General features: G+C 44.9%; 1 protein-coding gene across 2 annotated transcripts in view; it reads left to right on the forward strand.

Moving 5' to 3' along the window:
- The window catches only part of LOC146798001 (uncharacterized), a 423,068-nt gene that overhangs the window by 135,635 nt on the left and 265,447 nt on the right, over positions 1-21,986 (forward strand). For both annotated transcript variants that reach the window (XM_085625231.1, XM_085625232.1), the window contains 2 exons: positions 3,273-3,529; positions 5,473-5,636. In XM_085625231.1, coding sequence (XP_085481357.1) covers positions 3,273-3,529; positions 5,473-5,636 — 421 coding nt within the window. The remainder of the gene's footprint in view (positions 1-3,272; positions 3,530-5,472; positions 5,637-21,986) is intronic.

Raw genomic sequence — 21,986 nt, forward strand, 5'->3', positions numbered from 1 at the left:
AATGCTTCGCTTAAATCCAATAAAACAGATCCATGCCTCTTTGGGAGAGGTGTACTCCATCCAAGTCGAAGTACCCCTTTACATTCCCCCGGATCATCTCATGGCGAATAAAGCCCAAACCCCTTTGGGCGGGACTCAAACCCTGTGAGATCCCTTATAACCACAGGCCCAAGACATACCAGTGAGCTATAGCTCCTGGATTGTAGATGGCCCCATCTATGTCCCCAATCCCTAGACGCTATCCCAATCGGATGGGGTCTGTTGAAATAGAGGGGCCTGTGAAGATGTGCGATAACTATTCGCCCCCCAGCGGGAAGGTTACACCTATTCACAATCCTGGGCCTGCCCGCTTTGACTATTATGACGAGAAGGGTTACTTAACATTTGTACAGTCCCCTCAGATAGTTAACCTGGGGCACAGGAGTGCACCTCACTGCCAGCGCGTGACCATGGGCAAGGGGCGACTCTTGCCCCTGCCCACCATCCCTTATACCTTATAGGAATTATGCCCCTACGGATCCCTCAGTGATGATCCCATAGGCATGCCAGCTTCGGGAATCTGTTTGGCTTAAGCGTTGCGCGCTGTCATAATGTCCCCTTGTATTTGCCCCGCTGACACCCCAGATCACACACCTGGGCCCGGAAGTGACGCGCCTTTCGCGTCACTTCCGGCCCCCGACACGGAGGGGGGCACAATCAGGATCCCTGCCCCCGCCCCCCCCGAAGGAGGGAGTGGGGAGGGGTGACCGGGGCCCCGGGGCCACTAAGGCGCCGACCGCCGAGTGGCCCCCTGCGGGGGCCGCGGTCAGCGGCAAACACGCGGGTCAGTTACAGCAGAGATATTAATCCTTAATACAATGCGGGAGAAGCTTCCAAGTGTTTTCGGTACATTAGCAAGCAGCGAGCGGGGTGAGAGAGCTGGTGATACGTCTCACTACTTCTTTTCAGAACATTTTCCTGCGGGGTCTGGCAGGAGCGGTCAGCTACACGTCCGCAGCAGCGGGCGCCATCTTGCCTCTGGCCGTCTCAGCATAATTTCCTATGAAGATGACACCCAACTTCTAAAATACTAAAACTCTGATTTACTTGAAGGCTACAGCTGGGGCTATTCGCTCTTGACTGGGTCTTCTTGGCAGGAAATGGATTAGCTGCTCTATCACACACATTCTCCAAACACCTTTTGTGACATCCAAGAATAAAGCCCTGAAAACTGTCAAAAAAAGCATACTAAATCAGCATAAAGGAGATGGGCCTCTAAATCATGAGGTGCAGGGGATCTCACGAGTGGACCCTGAAACATAGCCTCCTGATCCAGAGCTGAAGGCTCCAGTTTACTAAAGCAGATAGCCAGCTTTTAATACAGCAACCGAGGAAGGCTCAGCTACAGGAATTCAAGGGCTTTGTGAGACCTGTGTCACTCTTTATAGAAAGCTGAAACGAGGGTAGATCACCTGGAGAACAATCTCAGCGCAAGCATATGAATGGGATGAAATGTTGCCTAGATTGATAAGGGAGTTTAGATGGTGGGATTTGGGAGCACTATGGGCTGGATTCCCATTACCTTGTCTCCTATATAGGACCCCAACGACAGAGAACCGTTTTATGCAGATACCTTTATGACAATAACACGCTGCATGTAAGAGAGTTACACAGAGAAGATTTCAATACCGCATAAAAGGCCTCGATAAACACATCCATGACCCACCAGAGTGCCCAAAAGCCACCACCATCTCTGGCAAATCATAACTGATCTAGATCTAATAGACCTATGGCGAAGCAGGCTTACGATAGAGTCCACAGACATTGGGTCCTAGGTACTGTCTGGCCATGTCCCAGTCATTCAAGTTTGGATTTAACTCCACCGGTCAATCCCTTTGTGTAAGCACTGGTCTTTCAACAAAATTGACTTTAGGGATACAGCCTTAGAAACATCAATTAAAGAAACTATGAAATTATACCTTGAAGAAAATGATTGGTACAATCTAGGACACAGCGAAGGAGCTAGATAGTTCAGGGAGAATTATTTGCGCACACATCTAACATTGTAAAACCTGGCAAGACAGAGAAAATATATCTTGAAGCCCATACGTAGCAGTCTGAATCTCAACAAATCCAAATGCTGCTCACCAACCTGTGGGGAACTTCAAAAGGCGAAGAATTAATAACAACAGTAATTATTTCATTATGCAGCTAGAAAAAATGCTGTATACATACCAGAAATAATAAAGGAGGAACTAAAGCTGCATGGGCTGTTAGATTAAACTTTAAAAAATCTAGACACAAACCTTTATAAACTCCACTGTGGATGACGTCGATATTAGGCAGAAAGATACTAATAGTCGTGAATGTGTTCCACACTTATTACTACTCGTCATACTCTCTCAAGACCTAACTCATAACCTACAGGAAACCTATCCTAAACAAGTCTCCATTTCTACACTTTAATTCTGACACACTTGAAGAAACCGTCTCAGTGGATGAAGTAAGGGATGCTATCAAAAAAACATTATCGCTCCGGGCCCAGATGGCCTCTCAGTGCCATTTTGTAAGGCTTGTATTGAGATGCTGATTGAACCCTTAACCAAAGTCAACAACTATTTTCGTACTTATGCATCTGTAACAAAAACAATGATGAAGTCTACGGTTTTGCTGCTACTTATGCCAGGTAAAAACCACTCACCCTGTGCTTCCTACACTACAGGCCTATCGCCCTGTTTAAAACTTTGACTTTCACTTAATTATTTATAATGTTCATAGAAGGCATTTGATTTTAACTGCTGACTACATTTGCTTTCATTGTAAACATTCTTAGTTAAAAAATAAATATGGCTATATCGGTTTTATTGTGTACTACAAATCATTGGACATTCTTTTCACCCCTTGATATGCAGTTCCCCTGATGACTCATTCCCTGTTATTCCACACTTGAATTGCATAATCATGGGGCTGGGTGTTGGCCTAGCCTAGTGGAAGGTCTGTTTCTGAAGGCATAAGTTCGGGGTTAGGGAGGTGGGGCAAGTGGGGTTTGGAGGGGTATTGTGTGAATAATTGGTTTGGCCAACTTGTTGTTCCACTCTCTGCTGTACATTCTGCTTTCCTCTTTCAGCCACAACTTTGCTCACCTTATCTCCTACCTCCTTCCCCCCCATTTCACTTAACTATTGATGTTCCACTCCCCTATTATGCCGATTTCTCTTTTCATACTTTATTAGGTTGTTTACTTGCCTCCTCCATCTTTTGGCTTTTCTATTGTGCTTCTCGTGTTTTTTCAGGCGAAGCTGGAGGCGGGAGAAAGGTGCTGGGACTCCGCTCTACCCTGTGATGTGTCCTCACTCCTAAAACAGTTCCTCAGGGACCTGCCTGACCCACTCATACCCGCACATCTGCAGGAGCCCCTGTGTCGTAGTCAGCAGTTGGCAGGAGAAGATGAAAGGGGACCCCGCACTGCCCTGATCACCTGTCTGATGCCCCGCCTCCACTTCCACACGCTACGCTATTTCTGCAAGTTTCTTCAGAAGGTGGCTTCCAGGTGAGGTGGGGCTACCATATCACACGTGTATAAGGAGTACTTGCACACTGTCAGAGCTCTGTTTTGATCCTCATGACCTGTCTTTGTAAAGTGACGCATATATGTGCATCAGGATGCTAGGTGGTGGCTGAAGGACACTTTTCTTGGGTTCTTTCTCCAATCTCGTGTCCTTCTAAAACTTGTCTACAAAGTAACTCAGTCTGAGATTGAAGGGTAGCCTTAAACGGGTTCAGACTGTTCCCTGCTTGGAATTGGCACTGTAGGCCTATTCAACAAGCATTTGCAATGTGATAGGTCTCGCATTTGCGAGATTTTGAGCTAATGGCATTGTAAATGACAATGCCTTTTATTTGTGTTTTGAAAACCTGCAAGTAACGACTATAAGAACAAAGTGCACATAAATAAAAGGCATTGTCATTTACAATACCAATAGGTCAAAGTTTCGAAAATGTTAGACCTATTGCATTGAGCACAGCGCTTGAGGTAACAAATATCACATTTTTAAAAACATTTTTTTTAATGAGTTATGATCCTTTGTGCATTCTTAATTGTAGATGCCACACTTGTTTCTAAAATCTAGTTTGGATTAATGTTAGCATTTTGCATATAACCAGGGTTTCAGCTGTGCTCTGTGCTTCTGTTCTCTCTCTCTCTCTTCTTTTCCCATTTTAGGTACAACATGTCCATGCGAAGAACTATAATGAGCATTTTATAACAACCGTTTATTTATGCATTTTGCATAGTTAAAAGTAATTGTGTGACGTCCACAGAGCGGGCGCCATGCTGAGTTAGTAAAAAGCTCTGCAGGAGAGCGTCTCCTGCCTGCAACAGCAAGCAGGAAAAAGCGGTTTAAGAAAATAGTGCTCGGAGGCTTACATTAAAGCCTACTGAGTAATAAGACCAGCAAGAGGGCCGGACCTTAAGGGAGGTTACAAGATGAGACTAGGCGGTACTAAGGGGGGACTACTAAGCCTATTGACCAATGAAAAGCCACAGTTTACAAAGAACAGTGACAGGAAGCAATTAAAAAGATGGGCAGAAAATTGGCAGAGCTTCAAGTCCATACCTCAATACAGCATGACTCGCAGAGCAGCGCATGCGGTGCCCAGGCCTTAAAAAGGAAGGGAAATCCAGACATTCTGTGGCAAATTGTGGTATATGGAAAAGTTGAGGACTGCAAAAAATCTGAATTTCTAAAGGCGTTGGATTTAAAAGGGGGAATAAGAACATTAGTTATTATGCGGGGTGGAGCCTAAAGTATGCCTGCAGATTAAGTAGAACTTGTAAGAGTTGCAATAGGTGAAATAGCCAGATTTGTGGGCCTGAAGATTTTATCTGTCATTATGAGCCTCCATGCGCAGTGACTTGAGAGACTGGCCTCCCAACTGTGTGGACACGAAATAGCCTCTGTTTTGCTCTCTGGTACCCCTGGCCCTGAACTTGCTAACTAACCACCATCTCAAAGTCCCTGAATGCTGCGGCTGGAATGGGAATTAAGCAGAGCAGTCTCAGAGCGAGGGTCATTTTCTGTAGATTTCCCCCCCCCCCTCCATTCATCAGGAAATAGACGAATAGTTAAAGGCTAGACAAAAGGTTCCACTCTGATGTTATGAGGAGGAAGAGTCAAATGGTGCCCAATGTCATTTCCGCTACGTTTTTCTTTTTGGCAATCATTGGTTTATGCATCCTGAAACAAATGTTTTAAATTACGCTTACCTAAGTGAATTGTCGACATTACCTGCATGGTTGCCATCAGGGGGTGTAAATATGCAAAGTGTTATGCACTGTTGTACACCTGAGTGTTTTTGTATCGTGCTATTTTATCTCAAACACAATACTTTCATGACCTTTTAGGTGCTTTGCTGTTGAGGGTGCCTGCAAGCTTTTTAACTTCATATTACTTGCACCTCTTAAAGCCCATTTTATTTTATTTTTTACTTCAGATGTGACGAGAACAAGATGGATTTGGCAAACCTGGCAGTGGTGTTCGCCCCCAACCTCTTTCGCAATCTAGAGGTCAATGAGAAATTGACTGGGATAGCGGAGCGACAGCTGCAGCTTCAAGTGGCAGTCGTGCAAACTTTGGTGGCACATGCCTCGGAGATTGGTGAGTCCCCGTAGTGGAGAAAGAGTCCAGAGGAATGGGTTGAGTTTTTAAGAGTTAGTCACAGTGATTTTAGAACTAGGAGTGCTCCTTTTCAGGTGGTGGCTCACCCTATGTCCCTCAGAAGTTGGCCATATGAATAGGAAGCTTCCTCCCCACAGAGAAATGTTGTCTTGTCTGGTTAAATGTCTTTACATGGATGAATCTGAACTATGCTCTCTCCATGTGAGAGTGCCATTTGCTGCTCTCAAGTCTGAGTTTTCTTTCACAATGGGCACATTATCAATGCTGCTAAATATTGCAAGAAATTCAAAACGCCGCCAGAACTGGTAACATGACTGGTAAGTTGCTGGTGTGGTGAGAATGTTTGCCTTTCCCAGCAATGGCTTGCCCTTGGGGTCATTGGGGATCCATCCTACTTGTTTTCTGCCTAATTTTATTATACCAATAGTGAATAAATTCTGATTTTTCACCATTTGTCCTCAACCACATGTGCTTTGAACTTCCTACAGGGCAGGTACACAGCTTCCTACCTAATCTGTCCCTGAAGCCAGAAACCGAAAACTGAGGCCTGCACAGTGTATGACCATCCACTGGCAGGCTTCAGCTTGCAGTCTCTTGCTTTTTCCCCCTCAAGCTCTTATCGCGTCACATGACATCTCAACCCACCCTATGACAACATGGGAGAGAAAGATGGGTGCAGCCTGATTGACTGGTAGCCCCGGGCACAGCCATGCATAACCCTAAAGCAAACTGTTTGGCTGATAATACTGTATGTCACTAATGGGGTGGCGCTTAGTCATGCCAGACCACTGAGACCAGGGTGGGGCTTTGCCAACCATGGACAGTCTGTCTGATGGATGGCGCAGGTGCCTTTATAGGCCAGCTGCCAGACAGATTCACTGCCTGTGACTACTTCATCTACTCTCTCATAGCAAGGGTCAACATTTTTTAAAATTATACCAATAGCGAACCCTAGGCTGTCATTCCCTATTGGTATTGTAGGAAAGTGGAGTATTATGTAGTGATGTGAATTAGGCCTCACTATGTAATACTCTCTCAATACCCCAAAGATGGTCCTTGCATTCACCGCACTAAATCCTTAGTTGAGTCCTGATAGTGTGGCAAAGAGCAGCCAGGCTTTACTAGAGGAACATGTTAAGCATTTCAGAGTACCAACATGGACGATAAGTAATTGACACGACTCAAAGGAAATCAAGCACCAATTTATGCATATAGAGCAGATTTGTATATTAATTTACACACCAAAATGAATGCAATCAGATGAGTAAAACAGAAGTTATGGATTTTAGAAGCTATAATGAATCCGTGCAATTCACTACAGTAAAACTTTAACATTGCGGTCAATGGGAAAAAAAATACTAGTGACAATCGATCACTTGCAGGTCGATTTATGTGGAACCCACAGGAGTTAAGGTAATGCGGGTCCCAGTATGAAGCCACAACAGTCAGTTACATTTTTCCTGGCCCAAGAGGCCCTGGTGCAGAGTTGTACTGGATGTCCTTACTTCTGAAGCGGGAGCCACAGGAGAGCTGGGTTTACACTTAGACGGTGCTGGAGAGGAAACTGATGCTAAAGATAGATCATAGGGACACTGCTGTGGTCAGAGGAAGGTTCTGCAATGTTCCTTTGTGTTGCAGCATAGAGTAAAGATGGTGGTAAGCGGACTGGTAACCAATAAGCCTTGGTAGCGGTAAGGTCAGCTAGATGATAATTTGATGTCTGGAGGTCCGAGAGAAAACAGTAGCTACCTGAATCTTGATGGAGGTCAGGACTACGTTTCCCATAAAGCACTGGACCATCTGCTTTTGGGGGATCACTTAGAGGGCCTGATGGCCACCGATTCTTTGGTTCAGGGACCATGTTTGTACCTGTGGACTGCAGTGGACTAGTCCGAGAGAGTCTGAAGTTGCCTTTGGCGCTTAAAGGGGTCCCCCTGTCTGGGGGAGTCAGTCTTTGGTCAGGAACGAGTCGCATTCGTGCAGTTGCAGGTTTGTTGCCACAGAGACAGGCTATTGCACCTTTGCTTTGTGCAGGCCCTAAAGTCACTCTCCTTTGTCCTTGATTGCAAGTCTGGGTGCAAGTAGCAAATGGGCTACCAGCCCCTAGTGTTAGTCTGTCCCTGATGTGACCACATCCAGGGGTGGGTCACCTTTTCTACACAGAACCCTCTATTCTTCCACATCTAAAAATGGCAGAAACCTTCCTTGGCTGTACAGACCAGGTAGCCCACTGTAGGGGTGTGGCTAGCCTTCTGGGGGTGTACGCCGACTAATCTCCTCACCTGCCCAGGTGAAAATGTGCCTGGGGTCAGGAAGAGTGTGGCTTCCTCCTTTGGGAGTCAGCCTCCATGCATATCAGAGGCGGTGCATGCTTTGAAGCTTCCCTTCTTGATGTGCCACTTCACTAGCCATCCTGTCAGGGAGGTAGGTGTTACCTCCTTCCCAAGCAGCCCTTTGTTTTGGATTCCTGGGAGTGTTCACACTTTCTGGAAGGACGTCAGATTCCTGTCTTGGCGGTAGCAGCTGCAGGCTGCCAGCTAGGGCACAGGAAAGGCTGGGGCAACCAGGTGGGCAACCTCTAAGGTAGCCACCTGGGTGCATGCCACATCAAACCTGACATTTGAATCATGTCAGAGGTTCGGAGGCAAGTTGTTTGATTCCAAAAATGACCATATTCAGTGGGACCATAATGGAGCTGGCAACTTCGGGGATGCCAGGTGCTACCCTATGTTAACCTCTGGACCGCTGATCACTTACTGTAGTCCTTATTGAAAGGAGGCTACATTAGGAACATATGAGCTTGCACTTGCATGTCCACATCTTTTGATATAATGCACCCTGCCCTCTGTGCTTAGGAGGCCTACCTTAGATTTGAATGATGTATATTAAAGATTATGCTTTGAGCTTACCACTCATAGTGAGGGCAAAGTCGAGTTGTAACAGTTTATACTGTTCTCTCGGTCTGCAATGGCAGGCCTGCTGACATCTGTTTACTTGGGTCACTTGGGTGGCGCAAATAGTGCTTCAGGCCCTGTCGACCTCTTTACCACCCATGCCCTGGGTACCCGTGGTATCATTTACTAGGGTTTTATAAGGGGGTTAAAGTACTTGCCAGTTGAAAGTACCAATTTGCTTACATCGTGTTTAGGGAGAGAGCACTGGCAGCGGGGCTTAGGCAGCAAGCTCCAGTGCACTTTCAAAGTCCTAACCATCAGTATTGGGGCAAAAAGTGTGAGGGTGACCATCCTAAAAGGGACCTTTCCTACAGTTATAATTAAAAAGGGGTTGGATACTAGGTGTGGAGCTATGAAGTCCATGAGGGCAAGCTGCTGGTAGTAGGTTAGTGTGTGGTGAGCAAAGTTTGAGTGTATAGGTGTGTGAGTAAGACTGAGTGACCATGGGGTCAAGACAATATGACTATGAGTGAGTGGCAAGGAGTGAGGCTGAGTCATGAGTGAGAACAAGCGGGACTAAGAGGGAAACCTAGGCACTGAGTGTTTGCAAGTGATTGTGAGTGAGAATAAATGTTATTTAATATAAGTGAGCGCAAGCATATTTGTGTGTGTTTTGTTCTAAGCATGCAAGTCTGGTGCTCTCCAAGACATACTGGAGGTAGTTCTCGGCATGTGGAGTAACCATCTCAAATGGCTGTATCTGACATATTGGTGGTAATTCTTGACATACGGTGCATCCTTGACAAGGGTGGTGTGGGGGCGCAGGTATTGGAAAATGCTGTTCCCGATATATTGGAGGTCATTTTTGACATGCCGCCTATGGAATATGAATGGCATGAATGGAAAAATTCTGGCAGTGGCTTATCATATGTAATTCTAGGCATATGGAGATGGCCATTCTCTTGGGGGAACCCATGACAAAAAGATGTCCCTGGTGAAAAGGAGGTCATTATTAACATGGGGAAGTGCACCCACTGTATATTTTGAAGCAAACTGTGTCAACTCCGGGTGAGTGTCATGCTTCATTGGCTTGCCACACCATGAAAGTACTTGAATACTGTTGCCTTTTGAGCAAATTTACGTGCAGATTGTACTTTAGAAAGTACTATTTGACCCCATTTTTTCTATTTATTTCTTTGGGGGGTGGGGATCCCACTGCCCCCAAAAACAAAATCCTTCTAAAAGAATTCAGGCTAGTTTACTGAAATTCAAGCAAGTATTACACCCTACCACTTACAAGAATCACCAGTCACCACTCGCGTTTCCCATGAAGGATATGAGACCGCAATCTGCATTTTAGTGATCTAAGAGCAGAGAATCTGAATTATCTCCTAAATTGAATGTGTTCCACAGGACAGAGCAGTTTCGCTTGGACCAAAGTGTAGTCTAATGATCAAACATCCTCTGAACTCTAAGAGAATAGGCTCACCTATGATTGAGGTGTGCAGGATGGTGTGTGGGATGTTAAAGGTCTGTTGTTTTGAGAGGATGATATAGCTTGTTCCTCTTATTGCCTCCACTGTGGTTCATTACATGCCTGGTAGAAGCACAGACCACATTTCATTCAGTACTAAGCTCCTTTGTATTGGTAAGGCTTGCACTCCCAATAAAATGATTAAGGATACATTTTAGCAGTCTCAGCAGCCCTTACTGGTGTGAATAAACCTGGAACAAAATCAGACACACACACTCTTTTTCTTGCTGAAAAGATCTAAGGTTAAAGTAATGTTATAGTTAGGTGAAATTTTCACTAACAACGTAACATTTTACACTCTAACTGTGGTAATTCACCAGTTCTAGTTGTCTAAAGTAACTGTAACTCGTGCCCCCACCATGCACAGTTTACTAATCTATTTCATTCAAATTTTTAAGTGGTATTATCAATGATGTCATAGATGTAATGAGTGACGTAATATGTGGGGTGATTGGCAGTGCATGTCGAGAGCTTGAGTTATAGTTACCTTGGGGCACAAGTTATAGGTACTTGAGATAACTACAACTGGTGAATTTCTATGGATTTAAGATTTGAAAATGTTATGGTACTGAACTTTTCACCTAACTATAGCGTTACTTTAACCATTGGTTTTTTTCAGAGAATTTCAAGTTTTTTTTTTTTTTTTTTAAACTTAAAGTAATATTTTATTACCATAGGTAAGGCTAACCCCCCACTACGCATGGCCATTGGCCATGTGCAGCTGGGGTTGTGCGCCGCGGGGTGTCGGCCACACTGTGGCCGACTCCCCCAGCCCTTCCCACTGGCAGCCATACCCTTCCCCTCTGTCTCCCTCACCCAACACCCAATATATAAAGTAGATCTATCCTATTTGTCTAAAAATTACCAATAATTTTAATCATGTGTATATTTCTATAATGCACAGAATTAAATGTTTATTGTTATTGATTACTTAAATATGTAATAATGTTTTATTAAACTACATGTCTGTAACAGTTTACATAGTTATTACATTTTGGGGGTGAAAATGTGAAAATAAATACATATTTTTTCTGTAAGATAAAAATAAAGAAAACCTGTCTTAGGCCACATTTTAATATTTAGACCACAAAAAATGCAACCCTACATTAAAAGCCCTGTATTTTATGGCATACTTATTCAGACTTCATTAAATGCAACTAGCCCCTAGGTGGCACTGCAGTCCCAGCTGTAGAGCTAAAGCTCCAGCCTATGAAATGCTTTTAAAAAATATGGTAAATTATCCTGGGGTCATAGTTTCAATGACCCAGGAGACTTACTTTTTCCCCCTAGGGTCCTGTCCTGGGGGCTGCAGAACTCCCTGCAGCCCCCCACAATGTTAAGAAAAAAGAGAAACTTTTTGGTGATGTCCCTACCCCTTCTAGAGACAAACCCCCCAAAAATATATAAGGAAATGGACCTTACAGGGCATTATGGGGCACTCCTTGAAAGAGCAGTGAATAATACCTGAGCGGCTGTTGCTGCTCATTTATCAATTACTTTAATAAAAACATTTTTTAAAGGGGTCTCTAAGGGAGCACAAGGTCCCCACGGCCATGTGGAGTGCCCCGGTGCCCACTCTGGGCTCCCCACAGCTAGTCCCTCATTGGGGGCTGCAGGGGGAGGCCCAGAGCCTCCGCTGCCCCATCGACCCTCCTTCCCCCTCTCTATCCCCCCCCCCTGCTTGAACGCATCACCAGTGCAACAGGAGCATTAGCGGCTGCTCCTTTAGGGCACAAGGGCTCTGCCCATGTTTTTTTCTAAAATTATTACACAAGGTATTGCCATCTTTAACTCTCACTTTAAAAGTAGTATTTTTAAAATGAGTGTTGAAGTTGGCAATACAATGCTGCAATTCAATATTATTTGGCTGTCGTTCTCTGACCCTCGCTTTAGCAAGGAACAGGCAGCCAGGCACAATACACTGATGCCACTGCCAGCGTAACACTTTAATGCACTAAACTGGAACACTTTTGCATGTTAAAGAAAAGCAGTATTTCTTTAGCATACCGAATCATTTAAGTTTAGTGCTTTACATTAATGTATTGCTACTGCTACCAATGTAACAAGTTAATGCACTAAAATGAATTGCTTTGACATGAATAAGAAGTACTGCATTTCTTTAACATGCAAAGTGTTTCAGTTTAGTGCATTAGATTGTATACTTCGAGAGGCATTCATTAGAAGTGGTAGCCTCTCACCCCTCCAACCCGATGACGATGCCAGTAAACACGGAAAGACAAGTTATTTATCATGTGCACCTTACATGTAGTCTAGGTTGTGATGCTAGATGGAGCAATACTGTAGTCTATTAGGTTTCAGCATAGAACCCATCCTGAAGTATTGTAAGATGCTCGATCAGTCCCGGCTTCCCTTTTGATCAAATTGTGTGATCCTAGGCAATTTCCTGTATTTCACTGTGCCTCTTTGGCCATCATCTGATTTGGTGAAGTAAATTAATTGCCTAGGTTCACACAGTGTGATGATAAAGGAGCATAGTGAAATAAGGCAATTGCCTAGGATCACACAATTTGGTCTGAGGAGGACGGGATGGATGAAGGGTTTCTTGCTTTAACGTAATCCAATTATCAAGTTCAGCAACTGGAAGGATATTTTTAAACATTGTGCTGAAAAATGTGCTATTGCTAACAAAGGTATAAAATATTCTCAACAAGAGAACCTCCCAAAACCCTAGTGGAAAAGCCCAACTTGTTTGCTATCCTTACTCACCAAATTTCATTTATTGGTCTTACGGCCCTCCACTTTAAAGCTTCACCAGCCACCACTGCTCAGGAGCCAGCATTGCTTCAACCCAGTGGGAGCAGTTTTATTTTGCTCCCATGGGGTAGAAGCGATTCATAGCATTTCCATGCAGAGAGCGCGGGCATGGACATGTTTTCTTCTCCCACCCGGCGGGAGCAGCTAGTGCTCCCGCCCAGTGGGAGAACTTAGTAGTTTCCCTGCCCAAGTCACTGAGCTGGCCCCAGAGGATGGGGTCCCCGGGGCCTATGTATGGCTTAGGGAGGGAGGCCACGCGGCCCCCCTCACCTTTACTCAAAATACCGGCCCTAGGGGATGGGGTCTCCAGGGCCTCTCCTGGCTCAGAAAGGGGGCCATGTCACCCCCTCTTCTTTTAGTTAAGGTGCTGGCCCTGGGGTCCGCAGGGCATCTTGGAGGCTCGGGAGGAGGGTGGGTCGGCGCACCCACCTCCCCTTTAATTAAGATCCCAGCCCGGGGCATGGGATCCTCAGGGCCTCTTGGAGGCTTGGGCCCCCCTCCCACTGAAACATGCGCCTGTACCATGCCCACCCGCACGGGGGGATTGATAGAATTGGGCAGGGGCCTGCACTTTTTTTCTCTCTGCGGACTCATGGATCCTCCACGAAATTGCAAAACAATGAAAAGAAAAAAATTATATTTTTGGCCCTAGGCCCTCTGGGACCCCGCCAGAAGGCATAGGGGGTCAGGGTATCTCTACCCCACCCCCTTATGTCTTTTTTTTACCTTTTTACTTAGGACTCAGAGCTGAGTTCTGAGTCCTAAGAAGACTGCCACCTTTTCCTGGTTGAGGAACCGAACCACCACAGTACAAATAGGTACCCTGGCCTCATGCAGTCTGTCTGTAAGCATAGGCGTTCCTCACGGTTCCATCTTGAGTCCTATGCTTTTCAACCTGTATGTAACACCTTTGGCCAGGATAATCAGGTACTATGGCTTTGATGTAGTGTCATATGCTGATGACACTCAGCTGTTAATCACTCTTGGTCCAGACCCCACAGATAAAATGATCCGTTTTAAAAATTGCATGATCCATATCAACAACTGGATGTGCATCAATCACTTGCAGCTTAATGGGAGCCAGACGGAGATCACTCTTTTTGGGAAAGCCGATGAATACTGGTCCAGCAACTTGTGGCCCCACAATCTAGGCCCTTGTCCATCTCCCAAACAAGAAGTGCGGAACCTTGGAATCATGATTGACAATCAGTTGTCAATGAAAAATCATATAAATCATGTAATAGGTATCTGTTTATGTTATTTTGCTTAAATTACGCAAAATCTTTCAATGGATTCCTATTGAATCCAGAAAACCGCTGGTGCAAGGGCTTATCATAAGCCGTATGGACTATGGCAATGCCCTATTAGCCTCCGTAAATGAGGAGCTCCACTCCAAACTTCAAGTCTTGCAGAATACCGCTGCTAGACTGATTTTAAACCTTCCATCAAGAGCTCCATCACCACCTAGCCTGAGGACTCTTCACTGGCTCCTTGTTAAGAAGCGAGGTTGTTTCAAAATTCTGTGTCTCGCTCACAAGAGCCTGTACGGAACCGGACCAAGCTATTTAGCTAAAAAAAACTCAGTTGGTATCATCCAAGTAGACCACTAAGATCTAGTACCAAATACCTCCTCACCCCATGACGAATCCACACTGTAAGGAATGGCGGTCGATCCTTTTCTTTTCTCGCACCTACCCTCTGGAGCATGCTCCCGTCTCATCGTCTCTCCAGCTCTGATCACAAGCTCTTCCGCAAGGAATTAAAAACCTGGTTATTCGACCACCAATAATGCAGTCATATCAGACTGTCAGTTCGCACTGAGTCTTCGCAAGCGCCATGAGACCTTTTTGGTGATTTGTGCGCTTAATAAGTTCCTTTGACGTGGTGGCAGCCAGTCGGATCTGAAGATGAGATCTCATGGCTCTGTGATTTATAACATTTTTGGGAACTTTACATTTTCCAAAACTACCGACTGGATTTACACCAAACCACAAAAAGCACTCTTTCTGGACCAAGATCTAGCTTTCTGCAAAATTTTGTTTAATCTGTTCAGCGGTTTCGGCTGTAGTTGTGTCTAAAGTTCTTATGGAAAAATGAATGGGGGAAACGGGTTTTTCTTGGCCCCCTCTTGACAAATCACCTCAAAACTTTCCATGCACAAAATATTCAAAAAGTACCACTTTTTTGGGAAAGTTTATGAAATGGCATCAAAGTTATTAACAACACAAAAATAGTATTTTCAATGGAAACGTATGGAATACACCCAGGCATTAGTTTGTAGGGGGAACTATCCCTGGTAGGGAGGATTTAGGCTTTTTCTTCTCTAGATCTTAGTGTCATGCTCAGGCACCTGTTGCTATCCATTAGCACCTTCCATCAACTTAACTAGCGAGGTTCTTTCCTCAGTGTCCTTGGGAGCACTGCAAGGAACTCTAGTTCAATTGAGAACTATCCTCATCCAAACCCTATCCAGGGTGACAAAGAAGGAAATTAGGCTTCAAAGATTCAAGGTTTGATAGCCCTTTGTAGTGGCATTTAATGGTGCCCTTCTAAGCCTGCCCCTGGCACTTAAATATTATGCAGCAAGTATAAGCATGCACACTGGACAATATTCTACTTTCCATTCTATTTCCAGGACTTTCAAGTTCCAGCTCTTGAATCCTAAAACATTTCTCACTGCTTTCACTTCATTTTGAGCTATAAATGAAGTAGTTAACACTATAGTAGTTTGGCTCCCATCATGGAAGACTTTATTAAACAAACTAATTTTCTTACAAAGATAACAATGGCAATAGTTTCCCTGTGGACATGATCTTAATCTTCAGTACACTTAGAAAAAAACACAAAAGCAATATGTTTATTATCTGTGAGCTAGGTCAATTACATTCCATGAACGACCAAAGTGTTTAGCCCAACACTGAATTTCCTTTAAGACTCTGCAGCTTCCGACTAACTTAAAATTAACTTCTCTTTTGAGAGACCAACTCCTCCCTGCCTCGTAATCTACCCAATTCCACCACTCTGTTGGTGGGGTGCTTTATTAGTCATTTTGAGACTCAGCTGCCGTTGAATTAAACAGGTTTTTTACCTGTACACTTGTTCTCCAGTACAGGGATGGTAGTCCTTCAGTGGAAGAATGCTTTTGGAGTTGCTTCCAGCCGCGGCCCTTGCAGGTAAGATCGGTTGGGTGGTGGGGCCGGTTGAGGAAGGATTTCGACGGCAGATGATGAGGGAAAATTAAATAATTAATTTTCCCTCATCATCTTCCGTAGAAATACCCCCCCCACCCGGCCCCACGACTCTTACTTGCACGGGCCACAGCTGATTGCTTCCTGGTTGACTGAAGTTTTTTTTTTTTTCTAAAAAGATGTAAATTGGTTAACAGTGTCACTTGTTGAAGCCTAGTTGTACAATGTTTTCCTGCACACTACTTGTTATAATTACAGTGGGACTCTCACCTCCACAACTGGAACGATTCAAGCATGTGAATCTATGACCGATCTAATACTAGAGAATCACTGATATTCCGAATTAGGATACATGTGTGGACAGCTCAGGTTCCCAGCATGGGAGACTAAAGCTTTAGTAGAAAGTGCCATCTGTCTAAACCTGAAATATCCAAGGAGTTAATGCTTTGGTTGCCCCAGCACATTTGCTGTATAGTTAAAGATCCAGCGCGACAGTCCGCTGTACTTCCTGCCCCACTTTTTCCCCTGGTTCTAGGACTTGCATGTGAATGCGCCTTGGTTGATTCACAGCCTTTAGGTGGAAAGTCTAAGGAAAATGCATGTGAAGATGCTCTTATCTATAGTTTCCTGAGGAGCTCCCATTCTCCTAAATTGGGACTTAGGTTTTCTCTATTTTTCTTAGAATTTATTAAACACTGGCACTAGAACTTTCTATACATTTGGGGAATTTAGAGAGGAAACTTTCATCAGTTCAATTAAGAAAGTATGCCTTGAGTAGGTCATTAGGGCCAGATGCCCTTCCTATTGGGAAGATGAACTGCACTGGGAAAGACTTCCTGGACAGCAAGAGGCAGATCAGAACCTAGCTGGTTAGGATCTTTAGGCGATGACTGACTCCGAGAGAGAGCAGGTCTGGGCTCAATTAGGCTCCAAAGCTCCGATGACCTTCAGCAAACCAAGAGCAAAATCCCATTATGAGAGGGTCAAGGGCATAGAAAACACTAAAGGCATGTTGCTACTGAGCATACTCCTCCCCATCCACTTGAACCCATGACACAGGGGAACCAGAGGAAACGCCTAAAAGGTTACTCGCAACTTTTTGGCTCTAGGGATATTTACATCCCATCAATAGTCTAATAGAAACACTCCCATGCTAATCACAAGACTATTTCAACCATCTTCCTATGACCCATGGGTCTCAACTTATCATAGTTACAAGTGGTTTCATCCTAGCCCTAAACTACAATGCTCCTGTTCCTGGTGAATTCCTCATTATCTGCTCTGTGCCCTCAAGACTAAAAAAATCCTGACCATGGTAATTATTTACAATATACCAGCCCCTACATATTTTCAATGCCCTTGATTGGAAAACTGTATTGCTATATAGTTTCCCAGCAACAGCTGCACCTGTATAACTAAGCTTGCCACTACAGGTCTGGGAGCTTGCTTCTGAGGAAACTGTAAGCATTTCACTAAAATGATGGAAACATTGCCCAGTTGTTCTTAAACTTCCATCAGAAACATTTCACTATGTTTCTGTGACACCGTTTTTTTTTTTTTTTTTTAAGGATCTTTATTCAATGTCTAGTTTCTCTTTTTTGTAAACCTCCATCCCCAAATATTGACACTGGAACCTTCATAAGCAGTTGTGCCACAGCTCCATACAGACCTCCCTCTTCACTCCACAGCAATAAGTCTTCCACGAATTTCAGTCACTGCCTGTAGACTCCATTGTTGTCATTCACCCAAAAAGGATTAGATTCACACCCAGGAGATCGACCTAGCTTTCAAAGAAAATGCATATTTATTTGGGAGAAAAGCAGAACTGGCAGATATTTCCACACCTCCTCTAATAAGTTGTGCTCTAGTAGATGGTAGCCTTACGATCCAGATACACCTGTCAGAGAATTTTTCATCTGCAGATGATAATAGTAGAGCCTCATCCTTGGACACTGATCGGTTTGCACACACAGCAGTGTTTTACTATTATAAATATTTATTTTCCATTATTTATCAACAAATCAATTGTATCAGAATGATTGATTATTCTAAACAACTTGCAGATAATATGCAGATCAAGGCAAATTTTAGATCATAAACAATCATATCTGATTACACAACTCTAATCTGTTACTCTTCCCTGCGCTAGTCTTCAGGAGTGGTCATCCATCTAACTTATCTGCCTGCACTGACCAGCCCATGTGTCTTCCCAAGCTGCTGCATTGGTACTTTACTTTCTTTTATCACTAAGGATGTCTTAAATAGCGAAGATGGATCACTTGGTAACTGTAGGAGAGTGGCATCGACTGCATAGTTGCCCCCAACTTTTTGCTGATGTTTTGACTGTTTTATGACTCTAGCCAGGCTGTGGCCCTGCTATCCAGGACCCCAGCCTATCTGCTTTCTCTCTAACCTGATGTGAGTACCCTAGGTACAAACCAATTGGATACTGAGGATACCCTATCAGCCCCTTGTAGATGGTACCCAGGGCCTGGGTCCCTCAGAGGCCTACCAGGTCTGCAGCACTTATTGTGCCACCCTGGGACAGCCATACAAACTGACACCACCAGACCACTACTGTAGTCAGGGTAAGGTGGTGCTTGCACCCCTTACAGGGATATAGGTACCCTGTATCCCACCTATTTACAACACATATACTCTCATAGGTCACCCCTATAGCAGGCCTTGGTAATCCTACAAGGCAGGGTGCTGAGGTATGTGTGGGGGGGACCCCTACCTGAGTAGGGCCCCTCTGCAACCTTCATTAAAACTAGTGCAAGGTTGTTTGTAGTGCAGCCATACCATATACTCAACTGCATTATAAGTGAATCGCGATAGCGTGATAACTTGAGTGGCTGCACAGAACCATATTGTGTTTGGTGTCAAACATGTAGGAATCATACCCCCAGTCCAGCCATGGGCATGAGGGCACGATTCCCCCCTGCTAGAGGGGCGATATGGGAAAAGCGGTAGAATTTAGACACCAATTTAAAAGTGCACACATAGTACAAAATGGATGCTACCCGCCACCCACACGACTCTGGCTGCCTGTTGCTGGGCAAAACCCAAGCCTCGACAGCTGGACAATAGGGATCCTGGTGCAGGGAGGTGCTCCCACATCCCCAGACAGACTATGTGGATTGGAACTGGGTGGGTGCACCATAGGATGCCTTTCAAAGTTGCACGTAGGCTGCTACAGCGCCTACATTCTGCATACACCGCCTGGAACCAGTTCAGGGGCATCCTGCCCCTCGCCCAGGCTTGAAACACACAAAGGGGAGAGGCTGTAGCCACCCTTTCCCGCCTAACCTCCCATTGGTGGGCTCTGATCTGGACCCTCCCTAGTCCCCAGAGCCTCAGATTAATCTTGGACTTCACAGACTTGTCCTTCAACGAACTGCTGCCCAGCTGACTGAAGAAATCTCCCTTGGGATAAAGGAGTTATCCCCCTGCTTGGCAGGCACCTGAAACACTGCAATTGACCCGGTTGGAACTTTGCTGCTCCTTCGGACATCGACGACTCCTCTCGACTTTGAGGTGGGTTTCCTAGCATCCCAGAGGCCAGTGAGTGTGCACAGCAAGTCTAAGCACCGTGGACCGCGTGGGTGCCGAGATCCCCAATACCCCAGGACACCAGCCACCTCTTGCACAGCACACGACCCCGACCACTGGGGAAGTTGTGCTTTGGCCCAATATTGAGCCAACCTCTCCGCAGCAACTGTGCCAAAGATCAGCATCCCTAGCCCACTCCGGTGGCCTGTGGGCACACTTTTACGCACGCCAAATTGCTGCCTCCCGCGGTCCCTTGTCTCTCGACTGGTGGGCCCTAGCGGAGGTCAATCTTAACTTTTAAGAGTTCCCCTGGTTGCTCCAGGCCTGCTCTACAGTCTCCCCGCCGGAAACCTCACACAGACCTCGTGGGTCTGCACCAGTAGCTGATTTGTTCATCTTGCGTGGGTTGCGGTTGCCAAGGCTTAGTGGATCCAATCCGGACACTAACACCGCAGCGACCCTCATCCTTTGAGGGACAGTTGCCCTCCAGAAGCTGGCCTTCCTTGAAGCCTCCCGGAGCCCGTGGCTGCAGATCCAAGCTACACTTCTTCCACCTGGAAGCACCCGACACTGATGGGCTCTTTCTCCTGAGCTCCCTGGTCACTGTGCCGTGACCCAGACTCTGTCACCTCTGCTTTCAGGTTCTTCTCTTCAAGATCTACAACTTCATTCTTCACGACATCATCAACGCTTTTGGCTAGCAGCAGTTTTGTACATTTTCCCATTGAAAATCAGCCCGCGACCCGACATCGAAAACGACCTCTGCACCTGGCTTCCCGGGGGCAGGTAACAGTGGTACCTCGGTACTCTCGTGGTAGTGGGCTCTTCAAAAGCTTAACTCTAAGCTCCTGAACTTAAACTCCTGCTAGAAGTGTTTATAATCTTTAAAAGTTCAACCGCGACATTCTCCATAGGCTTTAATAGAGATCCAGATAGCAGCTATTACCACTGCACGCGTCTCCCGTGGGTCCCCTTCCTCACTACCTTGGGTGGTTTCTTAAGGGGCCAGCGACCCTCAATGCCCTAGGCATTGTCTGTAGAATTGTCGTGGTTCTTATACCACTTGTTTAATATATGGTTTGGTCCCCCCCTGGGGCCCTGTGATTCCAGTGCTATTTATTGTATCTATCAATGCTTGTTTGAATTTATACTTTACCTCTAGCCTCATAAAGAGACTTGTGGGATTCTGTTTAGAATAAATACATATATTTTATATATATATATACCTGTGTGGACTACTCTTTCATTTGGTCATTCAAGAGGTTATCTATGGTAAAACAATAAGCTCAACACGTCTTCAAGACTTAGCCTGAAGGCTGCTCTCCACAGCTACCACTAGGATAGCTTTCTTTAAAGGTTGTCTTTTAACCTATCACCATAAGAGTTGAATTGGACTGGTGCAAGGTGTCCCCTATAACTAGAGGACAGCATATGCCAGGCCAACTTCTCACAGTCTCGGTGACCGCTTTGCTACAAAAATGTGGAAAGAATGCTCCTTTGCTGTAGCATGCAAATAGTCTACTTTCCTAGGTCCTATGGGTATGACAGCCTGTCTGTATTATTCAATGAGGCCAATCAGGCCTGACTTTTCTGCCTCATGTGTTATCATACGAAAACCTTGCCACACCCTACACTATTTCTAGTATAGTGCAGTGTAATATGTTGTGTTACCGAATAAAATACTGAAGTACAAAAAGGTGCTTTGGGTATTAGAAACAGTGTTTAGTGCTCCAGACCATTATTTGTTTGCTGAATCACTTGAGTGCCGAGGTTTATCCCTGGTGCGGTTCTATGGAATCTCTTAAATGCACAACAGTCCTAGTGCCTGGTATTTCTCAGTCAATGCGTTTCTTTGTTCTGTTTTACAGTCTTCATCTCCTTTCCTGATTCATGCAAAGCCATATTTTCTGGTCTATTGAGCTAATTTATTTCTTCAGCATTGACATCACAATTAGTGTGATTCCACCCACTATCAAAATTGGCATCAATTTAGTGAAAACTAGATGTCAAGTATCCTAGTTTTTATGAAGCTGAGCCTAGTGTGGAGTTTAATGCATCTAATAGTTCCTTACCAACTGTTTTTATATGAGAAACTAATCCTGTTGTTTTGGAAGCATAAAAAGTAGTTTCTAAAACACTTAAAGGATAGGGATGATATGTCTCTTTATGCTTTGGCAAATAAAAAATATGAATATAATAAAATAGTTAGCGAGAGAGCGGGAGTTTGGCTTGATAAAAGGAGATTTAAGCTCTGTGAGTCTAATAAGGCTGGCAAGAGCCTAGCCTCGTACTTGAAGTTTAAGGTTCAGAAGAATTCTATTAGTGTCATTAAAGATGCCTTAGGGTCCTCACATTCGGACCCAGACAAAATAACAGAGGTGTTCAG

This window comes from Triturus cristatus, chromosome 9, assembly GCF_964204655.1.
Source record: "Triturus cristatus chromosome 9, aTriCri1.1, whole genome shotgun sequence".
NCBI classification, from domain to species: domain Eukaryota; kingdom Metazoa; phylum Chordata; class Amphibia; order Caudata; family Salamandridae; genus Triturus; species Triturus cristatus.